A 26,700-nucleotide genomic window follows, 5' to 3' on the forward strand; every position below is an offset into this window, starting at 1 on the left:
GAAAAACGAACGCCTGTTTCATAGGTCATTAACGTTAGGGATCCGTTTTAAGCGGTATTTGTGCACAGTACAAAAATTGTTGCATCGCTCCTTTAAACATTTGTGGGGTACGGAAAAGCGTTTCCTGTAATTTTAGATAAAGCTTCAGACAACTGGCAACCATGATTTTAAGCCACAATATGGCCAAGTGTCGTTACTCTGAACCGTAGCTAATTTATACCCCTGTTACACGGGCACACTTAACCGCGGTTAACTCAGCTTTAACTGCGGTTACGTGGCAGCACAGATGCCGCACTATACCCTCGGACAGCTATTTCAAAAGAAGTGAAGAGAGCGCGTGCACTGCTTTGATGGGTGCTCAAGATGCTCAAGCGCACGTTCGCCCATAGCTCTGACTGCATCGCCGCAGAATGTTGTCGGCAAGTATTGTGCGCTAATTGTGGTTTAGCGTAACTGCAGTTAAGTGTGCCCGTGTAATACCCCTGTTACACGGGCACTCTTAACTGCAGTTACACTAAGCCACAGTTAGCGCACAATATTTGCGGAAAACATTCTGCGGCTATGCAGTCAAAGCTATGGGAGAACGTGCGCTTGAGCATCTTGAGCATCTATCGAAGCAGTGCGCACGCGCTCTTCACTTCTTCTGAAATAGCTGTCAGAGAGTATAGTGCGGTATCTGTGGTGCCGCGCAACAGCAGTTAAGCTGAGTTAACCGCGGTTAAGTGTGCCCGTGTAACAGGGGTATAACAAGGGTATAACAGGGGTATAACAAGGGTATTACTGGCACAAGTGGGAACAATGAGGAAGAGGCAGGTGTCAAAAGGTAGTGGCTTGTGGAATCCACGGGGCTTACGTCATGGCCCCTCCAGGTATTACAAGCCTCTTGAACAAGAGCATGAATAGTGTCATTAAATAAGCTACGCGTCAGAGTAGCGACACTTGGCCATATTGTGGCTTAAAATCATGTTTGCCAGTTATTTGAAGCCTTATCTGAAATCACACGACACGCTTCTCCGTTCTCAACTTTAAACAGTGTGCGCCAAAGCAAAGCAACATTACATGAGCTAATGCTGAGGATGCCGCACTTTTAAATCATGACGATCGGCAGTTGCGCCTGCTCTGCACAAGCACCAGAATGGCGGCGTTCACAACACTGACGGGGAAAAGAGTGCCGATACTCTAAGCGCAGCTCATTTATTTGCTCTAGTTCCCGCAAAACTCCTTCTCCCTGACTGAAACTGAAAGTAAATATGAATAATACACTATTATTATAGCTTATTTAGTTATAACCAACTACACATAATGAGAGTAGGAAGCGGCCGGGTAGGAGAAACGCGGGTTTTATGTGCGACCGTTCTAACCGTCTCAAAAGAGAGAACGCGCGAGCTTGCGCTGGTTCAAAAAGAGGCATCCAAAGAAAGAGGCAGCACGCTGCGCTTTTTGTTATTATGCGTCTAATTTCAAATTGTTGTGTGTATGTTTATACAGCCGGAAATTAGTCCGCCTTAGTGGGCGTCTGACACTCAGCTGTAGATGAGCAATTTAGCCAGTGCGGTACAACCGCAAACCTGGGGTCTTTAACGTGCACCACGCAGTAGTGATACACACAACCGCACGCCGGTACGCTGCTCTTCCAGATCGAAACGGGCAGGGGCGGGGTGGCTTTTGCAGGGCGAGCTTTCGCTCCAAGTGCTTGGAGCTGGTGTGCGCTAGACCATGCACTCGGCCACCGACCCCCCCCCCCCCGCCCCCCCCCCCCCCCCCCCCCCTTGTGCGTCTAATTTATATATAGGTATAAGTATTTGAAGATCGACAATGGACGTCGATCGTCTCGAGGTAATGTAACGTAATAACATTATATAAATAATAAACTTGTTAAACTCAATTTTTCAATTCTTGGATCGTAATACGGCGATAACCTATTGTACGTACTTACTGTTGATGAAGAGCAATATGAGGTGACGATGTAATGATTAAATGATAAGGCTCTATAAGGACAACGACATTAGTGGGTGTCGAACACAAGTATCGTGTACCCAAAGACTTTCTTCACCCGCAACAGAATATGGTAGAATCAATGAGGATGCTGCTTTACAACTGTACGTGGAGCAGGAAAACTGCACTGTGCAGAAGTGCGGCTTATTCGTTAATATGAGGGACAGATTTCTAGCAGCATTCCCTGATTGATATACTTGGAACAAATGGCCTCGTTGACGTAAAGTTCCCCCGTTCCAAAAGATTCTTGAAGCATACTTAAACCGCAAAGGAGTATGAGGCGAAAAATAAGAAAAAAGAGCCTGGTGCGAAAGGTACAAATCTCCACCATAGCTTCTACTATCAAATACAAGGGCAGTTACACAATACACAAAAAAAGTTTTGTGATTTAGTTATATTTACACTCAAGGGCATTGATATCCAACTTATTCAGAGAGATGACACCTTATGGTCAACCAACGTAGAGCCTTTTCTACTCAAGTTTTACATGGAAGGCCCGACTTCCGCTGAAATTCCTTACGTAGACGAGTTGTCCGACCGAATAAACTGCAATTACTCCCGATCTGGGAATCTCTCGATCTTCGTTCGTAAGCCATGGTATCATGAGATCGAGGGGTGTGGCTCTTCGTCCGCTGAATATTGCTTCGGCGGGTGTTTTTACCATAAGATGAGACCGTCGCGTGCTGCTGGAACAACAACCTGGCGATTCTTCACTGAACTGCTTCTTCCGTAAGCTTCAAAAGGGCTTTTTTTTTTGTTTCGCACACCATCCGTTCTGCATGCCCGTTAGTTGCAGGATGGTATGGTGCACTAATGTGATGCCTGATGCCGTTTTTTTTTTCTTCAAATACTTGTTTATTTTGTTTATAGCAAGATTTGGCGCGTTATCAGAGAATAGTATTTTCGGTAGGGCAAAAGTAGGTAAAAGAGACCGTAGAACGCCGATGACGTGTTTGGACGTCGTGGCAGGCATCGTGTAAACTTCCAGCCACTTAGAGTACGCATCGTCCATGACTCCGCAGATGCGGATACGTTTCGCCGCCGACCGCTTGAATAGTGGATTGTTTTCAGTTGCTGTTCATGATGGCGCTGGACTCAAGGAAGACTTCGAGTCTTTCCAGAAAGTTAGCCCAGGTGCCAGGACTTTTGTCGAAAGCGGTAAGTGTTCGAAACGTCGACAACGTCGGTAGCCACGTGTTGTGCTTGACACTGGACACTTACCATTCGTTGAGAAAAAACTTGCTTGTTCGTCTGCCACGAGTCGTCCGATATCAGGTCATCACCGCAACACCATCTCCCGACAAAAACGCATGTCCATAGTTAGCAATCACGTGAACTTATAAGTTCCCGGACGCTCATAACTTGCCGTCGCTAAACGCCGTTCATTCATAGCGTCATCATTGCAAATAAACGTCTTCCTATTTCTTCTGATGGTTTTCATCATATTCCTCCTAAGCTGTACTTACAACATTATGTGTGTCGGTACTTCCGAAAATATTGCAACGGCGTTTGTTTTCTGGGAACTATAATGTAACAACCTTTACAACAACTTCCGGACCCCGTGACACACAATATTTCGCGACGTTATTTTAGTCGTCGTTAAAATGGTGAGGTAAGCACCGTAAATCGCGACTTCACGTCCGCTTCAACTGGTGTCTTGGAAGATTGAGTCTACTGAGCGTGCATTCCTGCAAAAGAAATTTTCATTGATAAAATATTAACACGTCAATCACCATTTGATTCCTTCTTGGTAAGATTTGTTGCGAAAGCCCGTTACAACCGCCGAACCGCATCTCCGCATACATGCGTTTGCTGGGCCACGCTACTTGAGCTAGCTGAGCACAGCTGGCAGCGGCGCGAGCAAGGCCACGAGGGGAACGTGATTGTGCTCGAGCCGTCCCACTGTGTTTCGGTCACCCCACGGGTGCGTGTCGCCATCTATTGGTTGAACTAACGCCTTGTTCAAGATGGCTGCCGTGGGACCGCAGCCTTAATAGTAGTCAAATGAATAAACGAGAGAGTGCTCATACCCTGCGATTTCTGTGCCGTGGCATTACCTCGCGGGGAGAGTCATCAACATTCAGGTCTTCAAAGAGCGCTGTAATTACGCCTTTTCTAGTGACTCTCAAAGTTCATGCTCAGAATTAACGTTCACCGCCAGTCACCGAGAACCTGGCAACACGTTACGCGCATGTCGCACTTCTAGCACAGCGCAAATAGGCACAGCAGGCTCCTCGATAGTTTCCAAAATATTTGCGCGTTCGCATTTTTTTTTACGGCTTTTCCCGTGGGTTTTGACAAGAGTCTATACAGTGTTTGTGTGCATGTTTATACAACCGAAAGTTAGTCAACCTTAAGGGTGTTTGGTGTCTCAGCTATAGATGAGCAATTTAGCCAGTGCGGTTCAACCGCTAGCCTGGGGTCATTAACGTGCACCACGCAGTGGTGACATACGACGGCACACCGGAACGATGTTCATCCGGATCGAAACAACCAGGAGTGGGGATTGAACCCAGGATCCCTGGATTCTGCAGCACGAGCTTTCGCTCCACGTGCTCCGAGCTGGTGTGCGCTAGCCCGCTCGGCCACCGATCCCCCCACCAGTGCCTACTGGGTCGCTAAACTCGTCAAGCACAACTTTGTGCCAGAAGTTTGCGGAACGCGCTAATTGGACTCTCGCGACGCTGACGCTGCGCCGAGCGAGGTGTCAATCATTCGAACGCTCATTTCGTTGAGAGAGGCAGAGAGTTGTAAAGTTCATCGAGGCGCGCGTGCAGCGCGTGAGGGGAGCGAGGAGCCCGCTGATTTAACGACTTCGCCGATGACGTAGCGCCCGTTTTACATCCCTACGCCAAGCTAAAATTAATGTTTTGCAGATTGTCCCTAGGCGACCTGCTGACGCTCCAAATCCCTCCAATGTTTGTGTAAAAAAAAAAAGAAAAAAGGTATTAGAAACCTCGTTTGTCGAAGTTGTCGCTGACGTCAAAGTGACGTTTCCGAACTTTGCGAGAGCCGTGGTTTGAGCTCGAGATCTTCGCTTCGAATCGAGGCGAAGTTAAACTTTGTCAACATGGCGGTGCCGTACGCTGCGGCCGAGCTTATCCTCCGCCACTGTCGGCGTCGCTACTGAGACCACCGGGGACGCCTTTCAACTCCCCGACGACGACTTTCGGCGACTGTACCGGCTATCGAAAGCCGTTGTGTGTTGACTCTGCGACGAGCTTCGTTCGGCGCCCGGACTTCGAGGCGGCAGACAATCGCGTCTACCATGACCGTGGAACAATAAGTTCTCTGCGCGCTCCGGTTCTTCGGAACCGGTAGCTTTCTATGGTGGCGACTGCCGAGCACCTGTCAGTCTCCCACATGACTGTGAGCCGGGCTGTCAGAGTGTTTGCGGCTGCCATCGTTTTTTTTCTGTAATATCCGAACAGGTACTACTAAGCTGGTATACAATTCAGAATGTTGGAAAACAAACAAGAACCGGGGATGGGATGCGCAAAATACATTCAAATATGTATCGAAATACAAATGCAAAATACTTCGTCCAAAAATGTATTTGATTACAAATCTAATTACTTTCCAAAAAAAAAAGCATTTAAGTACAAGATACATATGCAACCATATGTATTTGGTCTCCTCCAAGTACTTTTCCAAATACATTCCTCAAAATTTGCGTCAGCGACTTCAGGGCATCTGCAACGGGTTTCTGGGTATCTCATTTTAATTTTGCATCGCACACTCAGGAGTTAGTGTGCGAGACTCTAGTAACGTAATAGAAATATAATCACAAAAAAATGTAATCAGCTTGGAAGTAATAGGTGAAAAAATGTACAGAGCTTCAAGCAGCTTTTTTTGTCGATTACATTTTGGTATAGACCAACAAAGAACCGAGACGACCGAGACGCGCAGCGTTAGCTAGAGAATTTTTTATTGTTGCAACTCGCACCAGTTACGAAAATCTGGATGACCCGTGCATTTAGAATGTTCCAGGCAAAAATGTGGATGGAAATCAGGCTGGAAAGCATCACAAGTTGTCACAGGCACTTATTTAGCCAGTCTGCCTGTGAACGTCGATTTCTTCACTATTCTTGCCCTGGACCAGCACCGTAATCACAAAGTCAACAAACGCCTGTGCTTGATTAAGAGACACTCCATTCGGTGCAGATTGTAGTTTTCTTCCTGCTCTGGACAGTGACACTAAATTTGAGGGATGTATTTTCGCCCACAAGATTGTATTTAATTACAATTGTAGTTGAAATACCCCCGTTTTATTATTTAAATACACACGTCAAATACATTACCCCATTTGTAATTAAATAGAAATGTAAAATACACAAAGTATTTGAAATACGTACTTCAAATACTTGTATTTGAAAATACTGCCCACCCCCGAACCGGGGTAATTCTTGGGTAGGGTGGAGTCTCCCAGGAGCAGAATTATTTCCCCGAAATTCTACTGGCAGTCGCCACTCATTGGCGGTCAAATCAGTTCATTGAACGACGTGTCATCGACAGATCGTTTCATCGGCACGCGATGTAATCACATGAAAGATTCTCTTCCGTTAGAGGTATATACACATTAAACATTTTCACACCTTTATACATGTAAGTGGGGTGTCCCATAACTAACACCCTAAGAAGTGTAGCGAAAGACCTTATAAAAAAATATAAACCTCATACCTTTAAAAATGTGCGATTTTTTAAACACGTTTCTTAAAACGTGTGATAATGCAATACACCTTTTTATGAAGATGTAAAACTACAATACCCCTCCTCGTCAGGCACGTAGCCGGGAAAGGGGGGGGGGGGGGGTCTAAGGCCTGCCTCCCCCCCCCCCCCCCCCCGAAATCTTACATTTTGCTGGGGCCTCCTCTCCCCCCTTCCCCTCATAGACCACTTTGTCATGGGCGCCCCCCCCCCCCCCCCCCCCCCCCCCTTCTCCCTGAAACAAAATCCTGGCTACGTGCCTGCTTCTCGTCAAGGTGAAATTACCACAGTACATTGCATTTTTAGGCTGTACACAATGGCCCGGGACCCAATAAAATGGCTGAACAAATAAATTACACAAACGAGTCGCCGAAGCAGCACGTTGCTTCTTGGCGAGTGTCGAGGCAATTTCGGCCGATAACCGGCTTCAATATTGGCCGGATGTACGTACGGTTTTGCGCCTCGTCCTGACATCCGGCAGGTATGGGTGTACCGATGCCAATAAACGATTTATGTCTAATAGCACTGGCACCACTGATCTCTTAGGAAGCTGGATCGCGGATAGAGGCCTGTATTGGTGGGGTCGAGTGGCACCACCGGCAGTCATCGCTTGACACGATCTAATGCATGCTTTAGGAGAAACGGGAAAACTCAATTTTATTACGTTAGTAAGTTGTTCTCGATCTTGAAACTTCTATCGTGTTTCCACAAATAACGGTTAATATTGTGGGCAAGAATATTAAACGCGTTAGAATACCAATCTTGTTTAAATGAATGTTGTGTGGTTGAGGGTCGAGGGCGACTCTGTTGGGTGTTAACTGTGATGTGTTTAATGAGACAAGGGCTACCGAGAGTTATTGTGGAGTCATCCGTGATCTCGGAGTCATCAGAGCTCAGGAAACGATAAGTTAGAAGGCCTTTACTGGGGACATTCGCATCGTTTTAACCGCGTGTACATAGCAGGCCCATTTTTTTTAAAGATCGATGTTTGAACGTTTGACGAATGTCTATTTGATCTCCAAACACCCGACATAATCATCGCAGCACGTCATAAAATGCTCGCCCTCGAGCTCCGCGTACAAGCTTCCAACTTTTGCGTGTTTCTCCCTTAGACTTGCGTGTATTGCCTCCCATGGCATAATACGCCAAAACAACAAGAACGAAAACGAAGGGAGAACTAGACAGGACGCGGCGTATTGCCTGTTGTGAAGCAATGGCCGCCGGTGAGGCCAGTGACGGGCTCCCGATCCGCGATCCAGACTTGCACTGTGAGAGTTCTAATGCATTGCACCCGCGGAGTGCTGCACGGAGAACAGGCCCGGAACGAACTTGCCGAATGCACAGAGTGCAAACTGATGCTGTCGCCATAGACGTTGTAGAAAAGTACCGACCTCAAACCAAAACTAGCGCCTTTTTGTTCGACGTGATGGGTGGGAATGCGAGAGTGTCCAGTCGCTGCCATCGTTTATCTATAAACGTTGGTTGCTGCAACGTGTAACTGATATTTGCGATGACTTCCAATTAAGGAACTCGGCTGTCAGAGATATCTACAAACGGCGTAAATTTCCGGAACGAGCTGACTGCAAAACAGCATACACTTCAGAAAATTGATGGCACTGTACACGCAAGAGCTTGCTTCGTTTTAAACATAGTGTTATGAGTGAACCACTGAAAGGATACGGCTTAAATCTAGTTCTTTGGAACATCTAGCAATACGTTTCGAAAGACTTTTTATTTCCCTGGTGAGGGCATTGAGAACGAGAGCTTTCTCAAACAAAATACGACGGGGCAAGATGGCTGCCGTTGAAATATAACTTTGCTTGAGCCTCGGGCAACGTCTCCATGTTTAGCCTTCCCGGACGCTGAGTGAATCCGTCACAGGTTTCTGCTGTGGGGGCACTGGAGAGGCCGTAAGACAGCGAGCGCGTATCCAGTCCGGCCGTAGGCAGACAACACCTGCCCTACTTTCGCTCTCCCTGCACCCCGCAGCCGCGGTATTCGCGACTCCGACGACCTATATGGGATGCCACTATCGGGCAAATATGGCGGCCTGAAACAGGTCATGCCGTGCCATGTGCCGGCTCAACACAACGCTGGGGCACCAGCACGCAAGCATTGGACTCAAAATGGTTTGCTCCGATTTTGTCTTCCACGTTTCGTGCCTGCGGCGATCTGTTGGCGTAAACGAGCTTCCAGAAACTTTACTTTCTTCGAAGAAGTGATGGGACTGTCCACTCTCCTTCCACGGTGCCGATGAAAGTTTATACACGTGGATTGTCTGGGTCACGTGGTTGTGTAGGATGCGCTCAGAGGCTCAGAGTAGCCTGGGTAACAAGCTGATACTACAATTACGACAGAGTCACTTGGCCAACTGTTCCGTCGCGCAAACCACCGACAACATGTAGTCACGGAGGCCGAAAGAGACAAGCAGATATTGTGAAAGGACCTGTTCCGGCCACTTCAGTGTTCTCCCGCTAGGTGCCGCTCGTCTTGATAGAGTCGCGAATATTACGGGTTGTGACGCCTAGAGCTCCTTGATATGTTTGTGTTGGTCTTACAGGTAGAGTCAAACGCGCCAATACACGAAGGCCATGCTTCGTGTGGTCCTTATAAGCAAATGGCGGCGCAACAATAAAATTAGGGGCCCTTGAAAGCAAACGGCGACGGAGCGCTCGTCCATGGCACTTGTCTCGCGCGTTCGCATAACAACGGATGTAGGTACTCGTAAGAAACGCGAAGCGCGAATTTTATCAAGATACTTCATTTGCGCCGCGACGGCAGTGTCGTCTCCGTCCGATGATTTTCATTGCTGGTGCTTCTGCAACCAGACTCAAGAATCACGGCAGCCCTGAAGTTCAAATTGGATGAAAGTGACGGTGCTTGTGACACATTTCCTCGCTAATTTGGGGCGTACTCCGACGCATGAAGAAAAAACACGCCAAACACACAAGTTGAACACGCGTTTCAGTCACCATGCACAAACAGAAGCGTACTACGACATCATGTCCACCAGGGATGTCTGCCGCCAAGAAAGGAACAAGTTGAATAGTCGTCTCGTTTTATTTTAGTCGTGATATGAAAGTACGTTGACCGACGAAAAGGGCAGCACACTTGACAGGTCCTCGAACGCACAAATGGGAGAAGCACACGTCGAGGCACTGCGTTTGCGGTTCTACCTGAAGGTGGAAGTATCGACTTGACGACAATAATATCTGCGCTAAATCATATGTATATATATATTTTCAAACTGCTTACTCACACCGAATTCACGGCTCAAGTTCCTTACATTTGGCACCTTACCCGAAATTAGCCACATCTGTGTATAAACATTGCATATGCACTTCGTACGTTCTCAACTGGGGCATTAGAGAACACCATTTTAGATCGTTTTGACTCTGAGACCTTTTAGTTTTGCATTCAGTTATTGGTGAAGGCTCTTAGAGTTAATGGGCTCATAACTCAATACAGTGGTGCCGCCTTTATCCAGAACGCTTCTCCGCCTAAAGCGCTCAGGGATAACAATGTATGTGCAATTAATGAAATCACGATAAAAGAAATCGGTGTCTTTTTTAGCTGTAACCGTCAGTTGAGTGTACAGAAATAGGGAGGGTGCTACAAATACAGACAGGTATCCGAGACTCAGTGTTGACGCTTTAACAACATAAAACAATTTCCGGTTCTTTTGTGAGGCGGTTCGCTCTTCAGTGATGCTTTAGAGGCAAGTCTTAGCGTTATTCAATCAAACATTACTTCTGTTCCTATCAGCGTACATCACACTAACGTACAAAGTATTCACTAGCGACTTCAGCGCTGAGATTCGGCTTGTGATATGTTTCTCACTCAAGACGTAAACAAAAGCCTCTCACAATTAAAACAAAAAGAAAAAAAAGATCAACAAACGGCGGTTACAGAGCTATTTGTCCGAAAGTATAGAAGACGTCACTTCTACACAACAGTATGACAGCTTTCAACTGTGGCGAGAACTGTGAGGAACACACATTGTTATACTTACCTGCGTAAGGACTTTTGTTTCTTTCATTTTAACATTTCGAAAGAAACGTTACACGTTTGAAAAGTTCACAATTAACGTTGTTGGCGTACCCTTTGCTCAGCTCTCCTTCACCTAATTGCTGCCGAGTTTTTTTTTTTTTTAGTTTGTTTTGTTTCTTTTCTTGCAGAGCCTGGGTTGCTCACCCTTGTTGACGACGCTGCGACGCCGCATCGTGGAAGACGTTCACAGTTTTTAGTTTCTGTGGCGCGCGGAATCATGGCTTCTTTTAACGGCACTTCAGGCGACGGCGAAAACGCGTCACGGAGGACAAAGAATGGTAGCGTCGGACCGATTTGGAGTTTGCCGGGCGTACCCCTGTCTTCTTTTCTCATAAGCACACTCTAATACAGTATGGCGGCACGCCTACATCCCGCAGGTCACCTGTTGGTGCTCAATCACCGAAAGCACTTCAGAGAGTGCACCCTGAGACCAAGAAGTCCTAAGGGGCGGTTTATCCCGTAAATGTAATTTACGCAAAAAAACAATGACCGGTTACAGCGAGGTCTTGTTACTGCGCTCGCAGCAACCGAAACAATCGCTCGCTGTCCGCGTGGGCCCACTTGTACCACTTGTTACTAAACAGTGTGCCCGTCTAAATCGACATTTGAACAACGCGTATAGACCAATGCAAACAAGCGTCTGCACATGCGTCGTGCCGACCGCAGCGCCACCACAGCTGCTTGACGACAGAGCCACGCGTTGGTCTCAATATATTCTTTGTAAATCGAATGCTGCTTTCAATGGTCGACGAAGGCAATGTGGTACGCCCAGTGGTCCTCCAAAAGAGCCCGACGCAGTCCCCGGCTAGTTGTTCGATGAGCGGTCCACTTTGAGAGAGTCTTAGGCGTCCAGTCAGAGCCCCGGAGCCCTGCCCGTGTGCAGCGGCTGACAGCGGGGCACGGCGGCCGACCAGCGTCCCCGTCCGATGCACTGAATCATGGGGCTTCCCCTCAGCTGGAACCCGTCCGGGCACTCAAACGTCACCGTCTCGTTGATCCGGTAGAAGTAGCTCACTCGCGACGAGATGCGGGCACCCTCGCGCACGCTGGGGTACTGGCACGCCGGCACGCCTGGGGAACCACAAAGGGCGTGCGACGACCGTGTGAACATACAGTGCGCTGTACAGTTGGTGAGAGGTTAAGGGTTCAGGAAAGCCCCTCTCATTTCTTTCCACTTTAGCAAACCGAACGCTGTAGAAGAGCGGCCTCCTCTCCAGCGCTCACTTTGGACAAGTGGAAAGAGGTGGGAGGAGCTTGTCTCTAATTCTTAACCTTCCAGCGACTCTAGTGTGAACAGGTGGTCTGTGCTTAGCCTCTTTCTCTCTCTGTCTCTCGTTTAAGACCCTTCCAAACAAAATACTTCAAAAATCGCGAGGCGACACGACTCCCACATAAGTCGTGCAGCGGTCCGCTTCCGTCCGCTTTTTTAGTTTTTTGCCGGGAGGAAAGATTTTTTTCGTCATATTTCGCCCGTGTCCTCCACGGGAGCCTTGAGCTTGGTTATCACGTGAGTCCGGACAGTTACTAACAAGCCCTGTCGGTCAATTGCTCAAGGTTTCTGCTGCTCTTCACGTCCCCAATTTGAGAAAGAGAAGGACTGTGTTCGAAATTTTACCCAAATAGATCCATGCTATAATACTCCGGCGGGTCGTGTCTCGTGATAACCCAAATAGCACGACGCTGGACGCAGGCATGCTTTTGAACGCAAAGGTAAAAGACCCTTATCCTGGCATATGACCGAGTAAATTTTGGAACAAGTTCCAGGATACGAGGGCCCGGCAGAACAGATGGACAGCATTGGCAGGTGGCGTGTGACGTAAAGTCTGACGAGCATCGAGGTCACCGAAAAGTGGAGGAAGCGAGGAGGAAAATCGTGATGTTGGCTCGGTGGTGATCAGACAGACATCACTGCCGGACTGCCGGACGCTTCAACTTCCACAATTCTTGACGGAGTAGTGTCGCCTCACGATTTCTGAAGTAGCCTGTTTGGAAAGGCCTTTACACGCACTTGTAATCTCGCACTGAAGCGGCGTTGGTGCGTTCGTGTTCGCTGTGTCCATCTCAAATAAGCTCTTTGTTTATACTGTGCCCCACTTTGCAAAGTATAGTCATTCGCGTCGGTTGCGTTTTCAGCAGACAAATCGGCATCTAGGACGGAACTCTGAACAGCCGTAGTTGGTATGCAGCGTGAAAACTAGCTTCTGGTCGGTCAGGTCACTCGGAACCGGCCAGCAACCGACCAATCGGAGATGAAGATGAATCTGGGCGCGGATCTTTTTTAATCGAAAGCGCTTCTCGCAGTTATTTATTGAGTTGAGGCTAAACGCACGCGGGGTGTACGGAGCACTGTTGCCCATGTGATTCTGTCGTGGCTGTCGTTTAACTTCCTATGAACGCAAACGATGCAAATGGTTGAGCATGACGAGTATCATAATGCAGTCTCCATGTAAAAAAAAAAAAAAAAAAAATGTGTCCATTATTATTATTATTATTATTTTTTTTTTGCTATGACATAACTTTCGAAGAATGAGTCTAGTGGCAACCTCTTATCGGTCGAACTGATTGGAAAAAAAAAATAGATGATCGGCGCTTTCAATGAGTCGGAGTGAAGTACACTCTCATCTACAGGGCATTATTGCTCATTTTTATTTGTGATGGCACTGAGAGGGCAAGAAGCACGAAACGCCTGAATACCCAAACTTTTGAACGCGCTCGTTGCCTTCCATCGTGCTTTGGCTGGCTTAAAACACAAAAAAACGTCGCAAAAAAACAAAACAAAAAAAAAACGCAGAAAATTTGCGCGGAAGGAGGAAAAAAACCTGAGAGACATCTCTGCCGTTCTTAACCTGTTAGTGGTATAATACCATAGACGCCGAAACAGGCTATCCTTGCGCGGTACTGGAGCTTTGCCAATTGAATCGGGCAAGGACGAGGCGTGCGAGTGGCGGTAATTAGGGGGCCACGTGACCTTTCTTTTTGATCTTACAAATTTAGATTCATTTGGTGAATTCCTCGTGCATTTTTAGGTAGGCCTTACAGTATTTATATCGTGAAGCCATTGCCAATAACGACCTGTCGTAAGCCAGCTATAGCAAAAAAGAAAAAGCAAGAGAGAGAGAGAGAGACAGAAAGACAGACTGTCTATAGCCCAGAAGGCGGAGAATGAATTTTTCACGCACACTTAGGCACAGGGGCGCTCCAGCGGTCGTTCTCCTCGCAGACGACCACTCCCGCGCCGAGCATCATGTGGTCCGTCCGGCAGCCGAACCGGACCAAGTCTCCGCCCCGGTACTCCCGCGACTCACCGGACGACCCGCCCTCGATGAAGCCGTTCTCGGGAGCCGGCAGGCCGCTGCACCGTACCTCTGCGCGCACGCGTTCAACACGCACCAGCCTCAACAAAAGACTGGTATACACCCGAAAGGCCGATCACACAGCAAAGTTTTCTTAGGCTACGAAGCTTACGTATACGCTTACGTCGGGACACGACCACAAGTCACCGGCACATCCGTGCTTCATATTGCGCATGGCAAGCTACTCCTTTAACTGGTTGCAACGCTTTTACGAAGCACGGAAGTGCCGGTGCTACTCGCGGTCGCATCTCGACGTAAGCGTGTACGTAAGCTTCGTAACGTAAGAAAATGGTGCTACGTACGCCAGCCTTAAATACGCAGTCACACTGGTCGTACATATAATACAAAAAACACATCGTTCGTTGCAGACACGATGACGTCTAAAGACGCACCTCGAACATATTGGAAACATGTTTGCCTCAAATATATGTATGCTTAGCAGCAGACAGTATTGGCAGTGCGATTGCGGCGTCGAAGAAATTCGCGGGTCTCTCTCGGACACCGAGTTGGGCCGGAAGCGTGGCATGCTCTCGTTCAAAACGACATCCCGTCCGTGCCGAGCTATACAGGACGCGAGCAATCCCGGCGCGGTCGGTTGGACGCTCACCCACGCAGGAGGGCAGAGGACCCGACCACTGGCCCGTGTCCAGGCACTCGACGCGGGCCTGGCCCCTGAGGCCGTAGCCCTGAGGGCAAGAGAAGTGGGCCCTGGAGCCGACGACTCTGTCGTCTGCCTTCACCATCACCAGGCCGTCGGACGAATCCGAGATGTCCTGGCACTCCGCGACTGAAACAGACCATTTATCCCGGTACGGGCTATGAGTCCCTGCCTTTATTATATTATCGTGCAACTTAAAGGGACACTGCAAGAAAAAAAAAAAAAAAAGATTATTTTTAAAAGGCACAAATGCGACACGTATTTAAAAAAAAGAATAACGAGAAAAAAAAAAACACAATTTGCACAATATTTACGCCGTTAGACGCAATTTAGGTGCAGAAGGTGGAGGTCGCAGTCCGCTAATCCCGCCCCGTGCTTACTAGGTGCTTACATCTCTCATTGGCTGGAGAGATGATTCACGTGTGAAAGGTTGGTTGTAAATTTGTATCTCCGTGCGGTAATTGTATTTTAATCGGCTATTTGTTGTGTTTGAGAAGCAAACAATCAAGGTAGAGTCATTATTGTTTTCCAACGTCTCCTGAGATTGCTTCAAGCTGCTTTGGTTTGAAACGTTAAGAAACATGGCTGCGGCGTCTGCGGCGTCTGTGGAGTGCTGAACGAGCGAAGCTCGTTGAGCTTGTTATTATTTATGAGTGCGAGTGGTTTTGTGTTCCGAGAGGTGTTTAGAGGTAGATCTCCTTAACCGACGTAGTTTGGAGCAACTGCCGCAAGTACGCGCCTTCGGAAGCTCTGTGCGGATGCTTGTTCTTATAGCGGGGCTACTCGCCTAAGCCTAGAGTCCCAGATCAGCTATTTTGATCGACCTGGCTTGCTTTCTTTCTTTGCGCGTGGCGGTGCCGATTAAAGATGGTGGTTCCCGTGAGAGCAGCCCCGCCTCTTTGTGAATTGTGAAACCATTGTGATTGCGACCATGGTTTCAATACTGAGAAGATGTATAGACAGGTAAGAATTTGCGAGCCATTCGGCTGAAAGAGATCGAGCGTTCGGTCCGTATTAAGTTAGTTCAAGTATGTTTCCGTCATTTCGCTTCGAAAGGCAAGTGGCTCTCAAGTTTTGCAGTGCACCTGGCCAGTCAGAGCGAGTAAGTTTAGGTCACGTTTTATCTGTGCGTCATGACGCTCTCTCAATCTTCTCGCGGATGCCATGCGAAAAAAACAAACAAACAAAAACATAAAAGCTGAAATAAGAGCTTTTTTTTTTTTAGTCCACTCGGTCGCTTTTTACCGCAGAAAGCACACCTTCAAACGCTTGTATTGGCCCGTCGCTTATTTTCGCGGGTTCAATCCTAGGACGTTGTAGCTCTCCCACGACCGGTTTTATGGTCTTGAGTTTTCCATTACTTTTAATGCGAAATCATTAACTGTCCCATGGAGCAAAGCCGGCGTTGTCTTTAACCGTCTGTAGCAGCGAAACGGCAGTTAAATTACCATTGGCCGGAAGCACAGAAACGCAGAGGCTTCATCACAGAAGTCGGCAGGGCGCTCAAGATCAAAGCGGACGCGCCTCAGAAATAAAACACAAAGAAAAGCACAGCAACGCGGATGCTTCGTCACGGCAGCCGTGAAGCCGGAGGGGGGGGGGGGGGGGTGCTGCCGCGCCTGAGCAGTGGAGAGCGTGATGTCACCACCGGAGCGCCATGTGAAAAAGAAAGACGTGGCGCGCTGCTTGTAAGAATGCGCTGCATGTAGGAATGCTTTCGCATTCCTACACGCAAGCGGTCTGAAATGTCTTCGTTTAATTTTGTTTTGTTTTGTCATGACAAACGGTTTGAACATTTCTACAGAAGGGAAAGGCGGTTATTTTATGATTATAACTATGATTCTAGGCGCCAAATTAAATTAATTCTTGTTACTTCGAAGGGTAGCTTAGGTAGTGGCTTTAAGCTTGACTATTGGACGATCTTAACCTGGATTAAGATGGTGGCTCCCAAAGGGTACCTGCAAAGCTCCGTAGCACGAAAGGCCCTGTGTGATGTGGACGTAACTGCGGTGTTGTTCACGTGACCTGTGGGACTGCGCGCGCATGCTCACCCTGGCAGTACGGGAGGTCGGCGGACCAGTTTCCCGAAGGCAGGCAGGTGGCCTGCTGGCTTCCCTGGATGCGCTTGCCTTCCTCGCACGAGAAGACCACCTTGGTGCCCATTCTCGTGTTCGTCGTACTCACCAACAGGCCGCTCACGTTCGGCAGGGGGTCGCAGTGAACGGCTGCGGACGAACGCGGAACAAAGAGTCAACGGACAGATTTCGGGTACTTTAAATCGCGGATCTTGGTGCTACAAAATATGGCCGGAAAACAAAAATACTTTTATTTTTCTGCGTTTATGTGTACGGTCCGACTTATACGATGGTGCCAATTTATACAATAATGTGTAAATATAAATTAGAGCGGATTTATTTACTTTAGTGTCAGATGGAACTAAATATCACAACTAAAGCTTCCAGACTTTTCAGCAAGTGGTCGCGCAAGCAAATACGCTCTCGAAGTTTGAGTCTTTCATAATGCCGCTTTCACGCAAACAGTGAGACAGCATGTCAGCCATCTGTAAATAAGCCCCCCCCCCCCTCCCCCCCCCCCCCCAAGAATAAGAAAAAAAAACGCAAAAAGAAGCGTGTAATGCACTCACGAGACACGACAATGTCCACCGAGTGCTTGTGGCCCATCGGAGTAACGCAGGTGTAGCGGCCCGTGTCGTCCTTTTTGGCGTGGTAGATGGACAGTCGGTACTCCAGCTGAGAATCCCTGCCGGGCTCAGTGGTCCAGCCTGCACGCGGACGGGAGGTATTTACTGAACGGCACTGATTGATCAAGTGGTTGTTGTTGCCTACGGCGCACCCGCAGTTATCGTCTGCCTAGAACGAGTCTTGGCTGTGCAATGTGCCGAGAAACTGAGGAAGGTGAGGAGACGAGAGCGCGCGGGAACTTCAGAACGCCGAGCTCTGGTTTCAATGGTTAGGGGGTAGACCTAAAGCTAACTACCTGTCTTTGCCTCCACCGCCCCTGTTGACGAACGCAAAATCCAAACGCCGGACGCCGGCGTTCTCACGCCTTCGACAAGTGCAGTGGCATAGCCTCCTCTATACTGACAAAACCTGGCAGATCGCCACGAGAAGCGGCCGCCGAAATTAAAAAGGTGGAGCGGCAGACGACGGATGAGAGGAGAGCCACGTGACTGGCGCCCCGCTGCGGCGAGACGCCGAAACACACTTCTCCCGAGCGAACAAGTGTGTTTCGGGTCCCCGCCGCTGCAACAGCTGTGCGCTGACGTCCAGGTTCCCCGAGAAATGGCTCTTTGATGCTTTGTGCTACCAGATCCTCGCGCTCCGAATCGGCGACCGGGCACTCGACGGTTCCGTTGTCGAACTGCCAGGCTTTTTGCATATATAGGAGGCTATGGCAGTGGAGACACAGGCTGCTAGCTAAAGGTCTACTCACTAATCATTCCCACGAGAGCACGGCCTTCTGACGTCCTTGCGGGCTCTCGTCTCCTTCTTTCTCCCAGTTTGTCGGCGCATATACACGTTGCGAAAGCGTTACAGAAGTTCGCCGCGAGCACGCCCAAACATACCTCGGCAAACCTCACTCATGAGGGCCCTCACTCACCCTAACTCACCCTCATCTTCACAGGTGAGGTGAGGGTGAGTGAGGGCCGTGAGGGCTGTGAGGGCGGTGAGGGCCGTGAGGGCCGTGAGGGCGGTGAGGGCGGTGAGGGCCGTGAGGGCGGTGAGGGCCGTGAGGGCCGTGAGGGCCATGAGTGCGTGAGGGGCGTGAGGGCGGTGAGTGGCGTGAGGGCCATGAGTGCGTGAGTGGTGTGAGGGCGGTGAGGGCGGTGAGTGGCGTGAGGGCTATGAGTGCGTGAGGGCCGTGAGGGCGATGAGGGCCGTGAGGGCGGTGAGGGCCGGGGGGGCGGTGAGTGGCGTGAGGGCGGTGAGTGGCGTGAGGGCGGTGAGTGGCGTGAGGGCCATGAGTGAGTGAGGGGCGTGAGGGCCGTGAGTGCGGTGAGGGGCGTGAGGGCCGTGAGGGCGGTGAGTGCGTGAGGGCCGTGAGGTTCAGTGAGGGTGAGTGAAGGGCTGAAGGTGAGTGTGACTGTGAGGGTGAGGGTGAGTGAGGGGCTGAAGGTGAGTGTAGCTGTGAGGGTGAGGGTGAGTGAGGGGTTTAGGTGAGTGTGGCTGTGAGGGTGAGGGTGAGTGAGGGCGACCTAAAATGCCGACCTCTGCGCCCAAAGCGGCAACGGATTCAGCTCAGTCGCCATATAGCGTGTAACACCTGTAGGTTCATAAAATGTTGAGATATTCTTTCGTGTAAAGACGAACGCGCTTGTTGCCGAGAAATGTGAATGCTGTACGGCCGCACAATACGATTTCTGGATCACTATATGTACCTACACGGGAGAACACACGCTAAAAAGACACCCCATTCGAAACTCCAGAGCAGGCGACGCCATCCAGCGCAAAAGGCGTGAAAGAGAGGAGGGAGGGGGCTATACCGGCCTATCCGACTGCCGCACGGAAAAACTGGTGTGGCCTTCCGGTGGGAGTGTGTCGGAGCGAAAGAAGATTAAACGTTCGATGTTGGAGTTGCGAGTACTTCCTCAAGGAACCATTGTAGCGTCATTCATTGCTATCACCGAAAGGACTCGGCGAATGACAAGGCCGGCAAGGACGTTTTCAAGCAGATGTGAAGTGCTGGGGACACAGCATCGTGCTGTGTCCCCCATGCACGATGCTTCACACGGTAATTTTTGCAGGCAAAGATGTTTTTCCGGCCTCACGATTCGTCGAGCTTTTTCCGTATATCCCTCCCGATTGGTTCTCCGAGTGCTTTTTGCGGTGAAATCGAGAAACTATTTTTCGGAAGCGGAGCTGATTAATTCCGCTCCGCTTCGGGTCAAGATGCCAGGTTTAAAGAAAGAGACTTCCTCGGAAGTCTATAGTAATGACAAGGTAAAAACGGCAGGGTGGAACTCAGCTGTCCCTCCTCCAGCGCGAGCTTGCTGCCTTCGACAGCGCTTCGGCGTCGTCTCGTGCACCTCGAGCGTGCGGGCGGGAAGCCAAAGCACGGCGGAAGGCATGATGCGCATGCTGGAGGCCGGGCATTCGAAAGACATGTCCTGTTATTTTTACTCTTTCGGTGACTATACAGGTAATTGCCTGCGAAATACGCGGGTCTGCGTGGTTCGGGAAGCATCGGGGGTGGCGCGATGTGTTATCGACGGCGTTGTCGCACCTTCGGCGTACTTTCGGCTCTTGTGGCTCACTTCCCACTTGGGTGTTCCGTACTTGCGCAGCCAGAGGCACTCGAGGTGCAGGATGGCGCCCGGGTACACGATGAGCTTGCCGTCGTTGCTCTGTGCCACGGGGGTCACGTGGGGCCGGAACAGGATCGTCGGGGGCTTCTCCACTGAAGCGGAAAGAAGCGCGACAAAAAAGGAACCAAGGATTCAATGGACGCTTTTTTTTACTTGCCTTTCACTTCCAGGCAGTGGAAAAAAGAAGGAATTCAGAGGGAAGTACAGAGGCTAGATGACAGACATCTCTCTAGGGACAGAGTGGTATGCGGAGAGCTAGTCGTCTGCTTCTTTTGCAGAAGTTGCGGTAACATCGAAACGACGCCGTACTCCGACTGACTTTTATTGAAAAGGTATTGTGGTTAGACCTCAATGATAGATGCCTTGAGGTCTGCCGGCAGTCCTTCAGTTAGAACCAATCAGAGTTCGGCGTTTTGACGTCACCAGAACCCCTGCCAAAGAAGCTGGCAAAATTGCGCTCCGCATAAACTGGCACGCTTTTTACAAATAAGACTGCGTTTGCCCACACCGCGAGTGGTGCGTGCATAGAAATTAGATTCGCGCGGAAAGAAGCGTCTGCGCATGCACCCTACCGACAGCAGCGCCACCGCAGCGGCGTGCGGTCAGAGCCGCGCACGTTGGTGTTTGCACTCCAACAGCTTTTAGGAAAACGGGGCGTGGCTTGTTACGTTCATGCTTCTTGATTCGTCATTGGTTTTTTTCAGAGTTCTCATTGGCTGGTGCTGCAATCTCATAGGCTGCTGAAGAATAATGAGGTGCGCAGGACTTTCACGCCCTTGCCTTTTTTAAGCCGTCAGTGTCGCACGATAGTTGGCTCGACGTCTATTGAGAGCTACAAAGGGCGCTCGTACAATTCCTCGGGGTCGTTCAATTAATGTTACGCATATAGGCCGGGAGAAACTAGCCTTTCCTCTAACATATGCAGGAAGCAATGTTTGGTATAGGCCACGAGGCGCAGAACAAACTCGCTACTGCGTTGACTGCTTTCGACCGAAGGCTTTCTGTGCTCATTGGGAGAGGGCGCCACGAGCAACTGTCGAACGGATAGGTCGTCGAAGTTGGAGCATTGCAAGTGCGAAGAATCTTGTTCTACCTTCTAGCAGAAATGGAGCTACGTCTCAGAATTTCACGAGGTAAAATCTACCGCTAAATTACGCCTTTCGTGAATATTTTAGTTCGCTCCGCGCTGGTATCGAATAATTCGGCTCGTTTCAAAGCCCGCACTCCTCCATACAGGCCCCGACATACGTTTCCGCACAGCAAGGGGGGGGGGGGGGGGGGGAGAGACAAACACTTGCAATCTTCGAAACCCATTAAGCGAATGAAAATGCGCGAATATATATAATGATAAACTGAGGGAGAGAAGGAGACTAGCTAGAGCCAACACCATTTAGACAGAAGGCCTCCGCATGGTCTCCTCTCCCTCTATGAAACGTCATCAGAGTCGGATGGCGCTAACTCGGCTATTGGGCCCGAGCCCGACCTTCGACGCGCTGATTGGACACGAGCCCCAGACGAACACTGACACAGCACTTCTGCCCAATCTCACGATCGATCTGAATGTGATGACACGTGCGGAGGCCTTCTGTTCTGGTGGTGTTGCTAGAGCGCGCGGGGACGTTAAAGCGCCTAGATCTGGTTGGAATGATTACTGAATAGGAGACGCAAAGCCTTTGTCTCCACTGCACTCGTCAAACGCGGAATGTCGGCGTCCGGCGTTTGGGTTTCGCATTCTACCGCGTTCGACGAGTGCAGCGGAGACAAAGGCTGCTAGCTTCTGGTCAACCCACTCATCGTTTCAACCAAAGTTCGGCGTTCTGACGTCCCCTCTCGTCTCCTTCTCTCCCTCAGTTTCTCGGTGCATATGTCTGACTCAGAAAACAAGATCTGCGCAGAGAAGTTGAGGAAGTCAAACGCCGTGCCCAATGTTCCTACGCAGAATCCATTTTTGGGTACACCCGTCTTTCGGAGATGTCATTCGCTGAACCTGTTACCTAGACTTCCTCCCCTTTAAATCGCTCTTCCCCTAACCCCGTGCGGAGTGGCCCATTAGGCCAACTGGTTCAAGAAAACCTTTCCGTCTTTCCATCACCTCCGTACTCTAGATCAAGGTCAGTGGCTTATGCAGGATGCTCTGCGGAAAACGTGACAAATGTGTGGATTTTAAAATGAAAGTAAGGTTACATTAGGGAGTCGGTGCCTGAGTATGTTAATACACCACAACTCGAAGCATGTAAAACGAAAGTTATCGCTGCAGACCTCAGGGATGCTGTGCTCAATCCCTACACCTGACCCTACTTATTTTGATGTGCATCGTAACTGCATGGGGTAGTGTAGCACTACTGCGTGACGCATGTTGAGGACCTAGGGCTAGCAGGGGTACAGCACAGGCCAAATTATCCCAAATGCTTATTGGGGCTGACTCACTTCCCGGTAAACATGGAAACAACACAAAAGCAAGTTTTAAAATAGGATCCAAAGAGCATCGGGTCACCCGAGCTGCTTGGGTTTTTCTTTACTGCATGTCAGCAGAAGTTCAGCGAATGCGCAGTGCGAAGCAACAAACTGATCAGCGGACCCAAAAGCTTTGAGCCCCTATTTTTAAACTCTTATTACTTTGAAAGCTTCATGCGCAAACAAAATTGTTCAAGATGATGACTATGTCTACACCGTGTTACGTGGAAACAATGTGCAAGACTGCGGTTACAATGATCGTATAACAGAGAGTTTTAGTAGAATTCACGCTGCGGATTGCGTGCCCAGCTGGCGCGAACTCAATGTATGCTTCGAAGGGAAGGCACGAGCTCCCTTTAAGGGGTATTCACACGAGGGAGAAATCCCGGGGATTTCTCCCCGACACGCGCGTATCACGAGATGAAAACGCGAGGCCTTTGCACATCGCAAAGCCTGACGTTTTCGTCGTGGGATGCGCGTGCCGGGGAGAAATCCCCGGGATTTCTCCCTCGTGTGAATACCCCTTTAGGAACGCGAAGCTCTAGCGTACTGTTTACTAAAAGCATGCCTGATACCTTGGTTACACGGTTGGTTGCACGGGCGCCCTTAGCCGCAGTTAAGTGTGACCTTAGTTACTTCTCGTAGACCGTACTCTACAGCTTCGCGTTGCTAGCGGGAGCTCGTATCGTCAGTTCGAAGCAAAGGATTGACCACCCGCCCGCCCGCGATCCGCAGCGTAAGGTGTACTAAACCTGTAACTGCGCGAGTTGTAGAAGCGTCCATCGCGCGGTCCCCGACTCACGGGCGTAGTCGTTCTCCTGCGAGAGGCCGAAGCAGGAGGGCTTGATGCCGTCCCAGTCTCCGTACACACAGCGACGCCGGGTGCTGCCGATGAGGCTGTACTTGCCGATGTCCTTGCAGCGGAACACGAGCTCGGTGCCCGGCGGCAGGTGGACCGCGTCCTCCGTGACGCGCCGGTCGCCCAAGAACGCTTCCAGGTTGGGCTCCGCGTGCCGGAACACGCACGAGCGGTTGCGACGCTCTTCCCGGGGCACCGACAGCCGGGGGTCGACCTCCTCTGCAAGTCAATCGACAAGCGTCTCGTGCCCGCACAACATGAGGTGAAGCGATCGTCCACACTTTCACACAAAAGCGTTCCCATGCGTTTTTTTTTTTTTTTTTGTTACGCGCAAGTTACCAGAATATTAATGCCTCGAATGTCGCGCGCAAGCCAGCTCCTTTCATTGTTTGCCAAGCTTCATACGAAGCACAGATGTCTATACTTCGTCTCACCTTAGCACGGACTAACTGCGAAGGCTGTGCAAGCGCGAGCGGCTAGCTTCGACTGCCTTCACTGTAACACGCGCTGCACGAGCGCTCGTGCAGCCGCCGAGGCTTCATTCAAAGCAACTAGCTCGGGCTTTTGGCACGCGCGGCTAACAATAGTCCATGCTAAGGTGAGACAAAGTATAGGTGACTCTCGACGTAAGATCACATATGGTTGCATAACGCAACGTAAGAAAACGGTGCTGTGTGAACAGGCATTTAAATGCCATCAAATGAAAGCTCTTAGCTTTTGAAGCACTGCGTGTTCATCGCACGATTTAGCACGCACTAATGCCATCGAACAAAACTAAGAAATTATGAGACCTTTAGAGGATCAAACCATTGCACGATTCAGCACATTGTGTCAGCGTCCTCACTGCTTTTTACCCAAATTCCATTGTAACTTTTACTTTCTTTGTTTGTTTTTTTTCTCGCGAAAGGATGTAGGACTTACTATGTATTTTACTATGAGTATATAAGAGATGGATATTCAATAAATGTTAGTTGGGAATGCGCACTGTTTTCGTCCCCCTTTCGCCCTTTTAATATTTGAAATGGCTTTTTGATGAATTTGAACTTATAACAGTAACCTCAAATCCCTACGGAAGGGCACGCTCACAACAGGCACTCTCGTGTGCATTGTGTATGTGCCTTTTCACCGAAGTCGGTGTAGAAGGCTGTATAACTTTCGTCAGGTTTAACGTATATACTAACCCGTCCGATCCTAAACCATTAGTTCTAAAGAGTTCCAACGTTCAACTACGGTTGGATGCAAGTTAAGAATGTGCAAAACAAGCAGCACCGCGTTCCAGCCACGGCATGAAATCGCTCCGCTGAACAACCACGAAAGGCAGAAACTGGCTTCAGTGCAAAGTCTTCAAAATGTCTGTGTCCTTGATCAATACGCAGTAGCCTCGATAGCGGGCTATTCGCTCATACCGAAGGAACAGTGGATGGCGGTAATGAGAGTGTGCGAGGAGCTTCTGCTGCATTTTTAACTTGTGTCCAACTATAGCGACTTTACAGCTCCGCTTAAAACTCGGTACCTTTCGTAGGAGTTATAACGTGAAGACGACGCGAATTATGGGGGGGAGTAGCGGACGCGGGGAGCGACGGTGGTCGTACCGCACTTCTCGGGTCGCCCCAGCCAGCTGCCGTCCTCACAGAGCAGCTTCCAGGTGCTGCGCTCCCCGCCGGCGCCGTCGATGCACCGGAACACCACCTCGGTGCCGTGCGGGAACTGCAGCACGCCCTGCACGTCGCCCTCCTCGTCTGGGGACGGGGACTGGTACGCCAGGGCGTTGTGGAGTCGCTCCGGGGCGCTGCAGGCCCGGTTCGAGAGGGACGCCGAGGCCAACGCCGCCCTCGAAGGTGGCACGGCGACGTCACCTCCAGAGAACCGCGGGGAAGGCCAGGTCGTCGTCGGGTGAGGAAGAGGAGTCGCTGCCGAGGTCGTCGCCGCCAACGCCATTTGACCTTCCTTCTTCTGGGTGTCGGGGTATTCCCCCGGAACTATGAAAGCACAAGATCGAAAGATGAAGGAGTTTTCGTCGATCGTTTCTTCCGCCCCGGAAAGCTCTCCACAACCCGCTACGATAACGGGCACTTTGCAGTCAAGGCTAGCGGCGCGCATACGTACTAGCGGTGTTTTCGTTGCGGAGAGCGTAGCTGAGTAGAGGAAACGGTCTACGAAAACTCCCTATAAAGGAGTTTTCGTATATCGTTTCCGGAATGCCTGAGCCCCCTTCACGCAACCCTCTGGGTTAGAAGATGATAGACAAGGCAAGCGGCTCGCATGCAGAGTAGTGGCGTTTTCGATGCGAATACCGTAACGGAGGGAGAATTAAGGTCTACAAAAACTCCCTATTAAGGCGTTTTCGCAGATCGCTTCGCTGTCTCTGACCGCTCTCTGCCGCAACCCTCCAGGTTTGAAGATGGCATACAAAGCAAGCGGCGCGCATGCACAAAAGGGAGTTTTCGTAGACCGCATTTCATCCTCCGCTAAGCCCTCCGCAACGAAGTAGCTACAGCGCCTGGATATCGTGGCGGATTGCGGAGGGCGTTGTGGGACGGCGAATACGATCTATGAAACCTCCCTAATAGCAGCGTTTTCGTGCGGATACCGTAGCGGCGGGGGAATCACGGTCTACGAAAACTCCCCAGTACCCGATAGCAATACAGTAAGTACATGCGCAAAAACGGCGGGAGAGCCCCGGGTGTTGTTATCGAAGTTATTGGAACGCTCTACTAAAACTCCTATTAGAACGTTTTAGCAAAGTTTTGCCGCAACACCATTCCTAAGGAGTATGATTTTGATAGTGCTTATAATTACGGTAACGATAGCCGATAGTGATACGACGCATTCGCAAAGGTGCCGACGGAGTAACGGATGTCGTTATTGGAGTTGTCGAAACGCTCTACTAAAACTCCCTGCTTACTGCCATGCGGCAACCGGGCGGGGGCTGTACCGAAAAGGAAAAAAATTTAGTCAACACTCAGCTTATACCAAGCTGTTCTAGTGCAAAGATATCTCTCGGTATAACATGATGGTTGGCTAATCGTTTCTTTCGCGAAACGTTGCTGTGCAAGTGTTCCTTTGAACGAGCTACGCCGAAATGGACGGTTTACAAAACGTTAACAAGTGGGATAAAATCAGCCTTAACTATTATTGCCTCTGATGCTTCTCCTCGGATTTCCTCACCGGCATCACAAATACGTACAATAACAACCCTGCTATGAGCTTTTTCGTGTCTCCACAGGGCAACAAATCAGGGGTTCTGCATGTTAATCCGCTAAAGCACGACATACTCGCCTACTACATGGTATCCCCG

General features: G+C 49.8%; 1 protein-coding gene across 1 annotated transcript in view; it reads right to left on the reverse strand.

The window, feature by feature from the left end:
- Nucleotides 1-9,743: 9,743 nt before the first annotated feature.
- Nucleotides 9,744-26,700, reverse strand: part of LOC8050712 (sushi, von Willebrand factor type A, EGF and pentraxin domain-containing protein 1) — a 247,178-nt gene continuing 230,221 nt past the window's right edge. The window contains exons 11-18 of the mRNA XM_042292376.1: nucleotides 24,995-25,381; nucleotides 23,346-23,621; nucleotides 20,008-20,181; nucleotides 17,408-17,545; nucleotides 16,815-16,988; nucleotides 14,713-14,892; nucleotides 13,932-14,117; nucleotides 9,744-11,823 (exon numbers count right to left, since the gene is read on the reverse strand). Coding sequence (XP_042148310.1) covers nucleotides 11,606-11,823; nucleotides 13,932-14,117; nucleotides 14,713-14,892; nucleotides 16,815-16,988; nucleotides 17,408-17,545; nucleotides 20,008-20,181; nucleotides 23,346-23,621; nucleotides 24,995-25,381 — 1,733 coding nt within the window. The 3' untranslated portion in view covers nucleotides 9,744-11,605. The remainder of the gene's footprint in view (nucleotides 11,824-13,931; nucleotides 14,118-14,712; nucleotides 14,893-16,814; nucleotides 16,989-17,407; nucleotides 17,546-20,007; nucleotides 20,182-23,345; nucleotides 23,622-24,994; nucleotides 25,382-26,700) is intronic.

Source organism: Ixodes scapularis, unplaced genomic scaffold (genome assembly GCF_016920785.2).
Source record: "Ixodes scapularis isolate PalLabHiFi unplaced genomic scaffold, ASM1692078v2 PGA_scaffold3__209_contigs__length_174095766, whole genome shotgun sequence".
NCBI lineage: Eukaryota > Metazoa > Arthropoda > Arachnida > Ixodida > Ixodidae > Ixodes > Ixodes scapularis.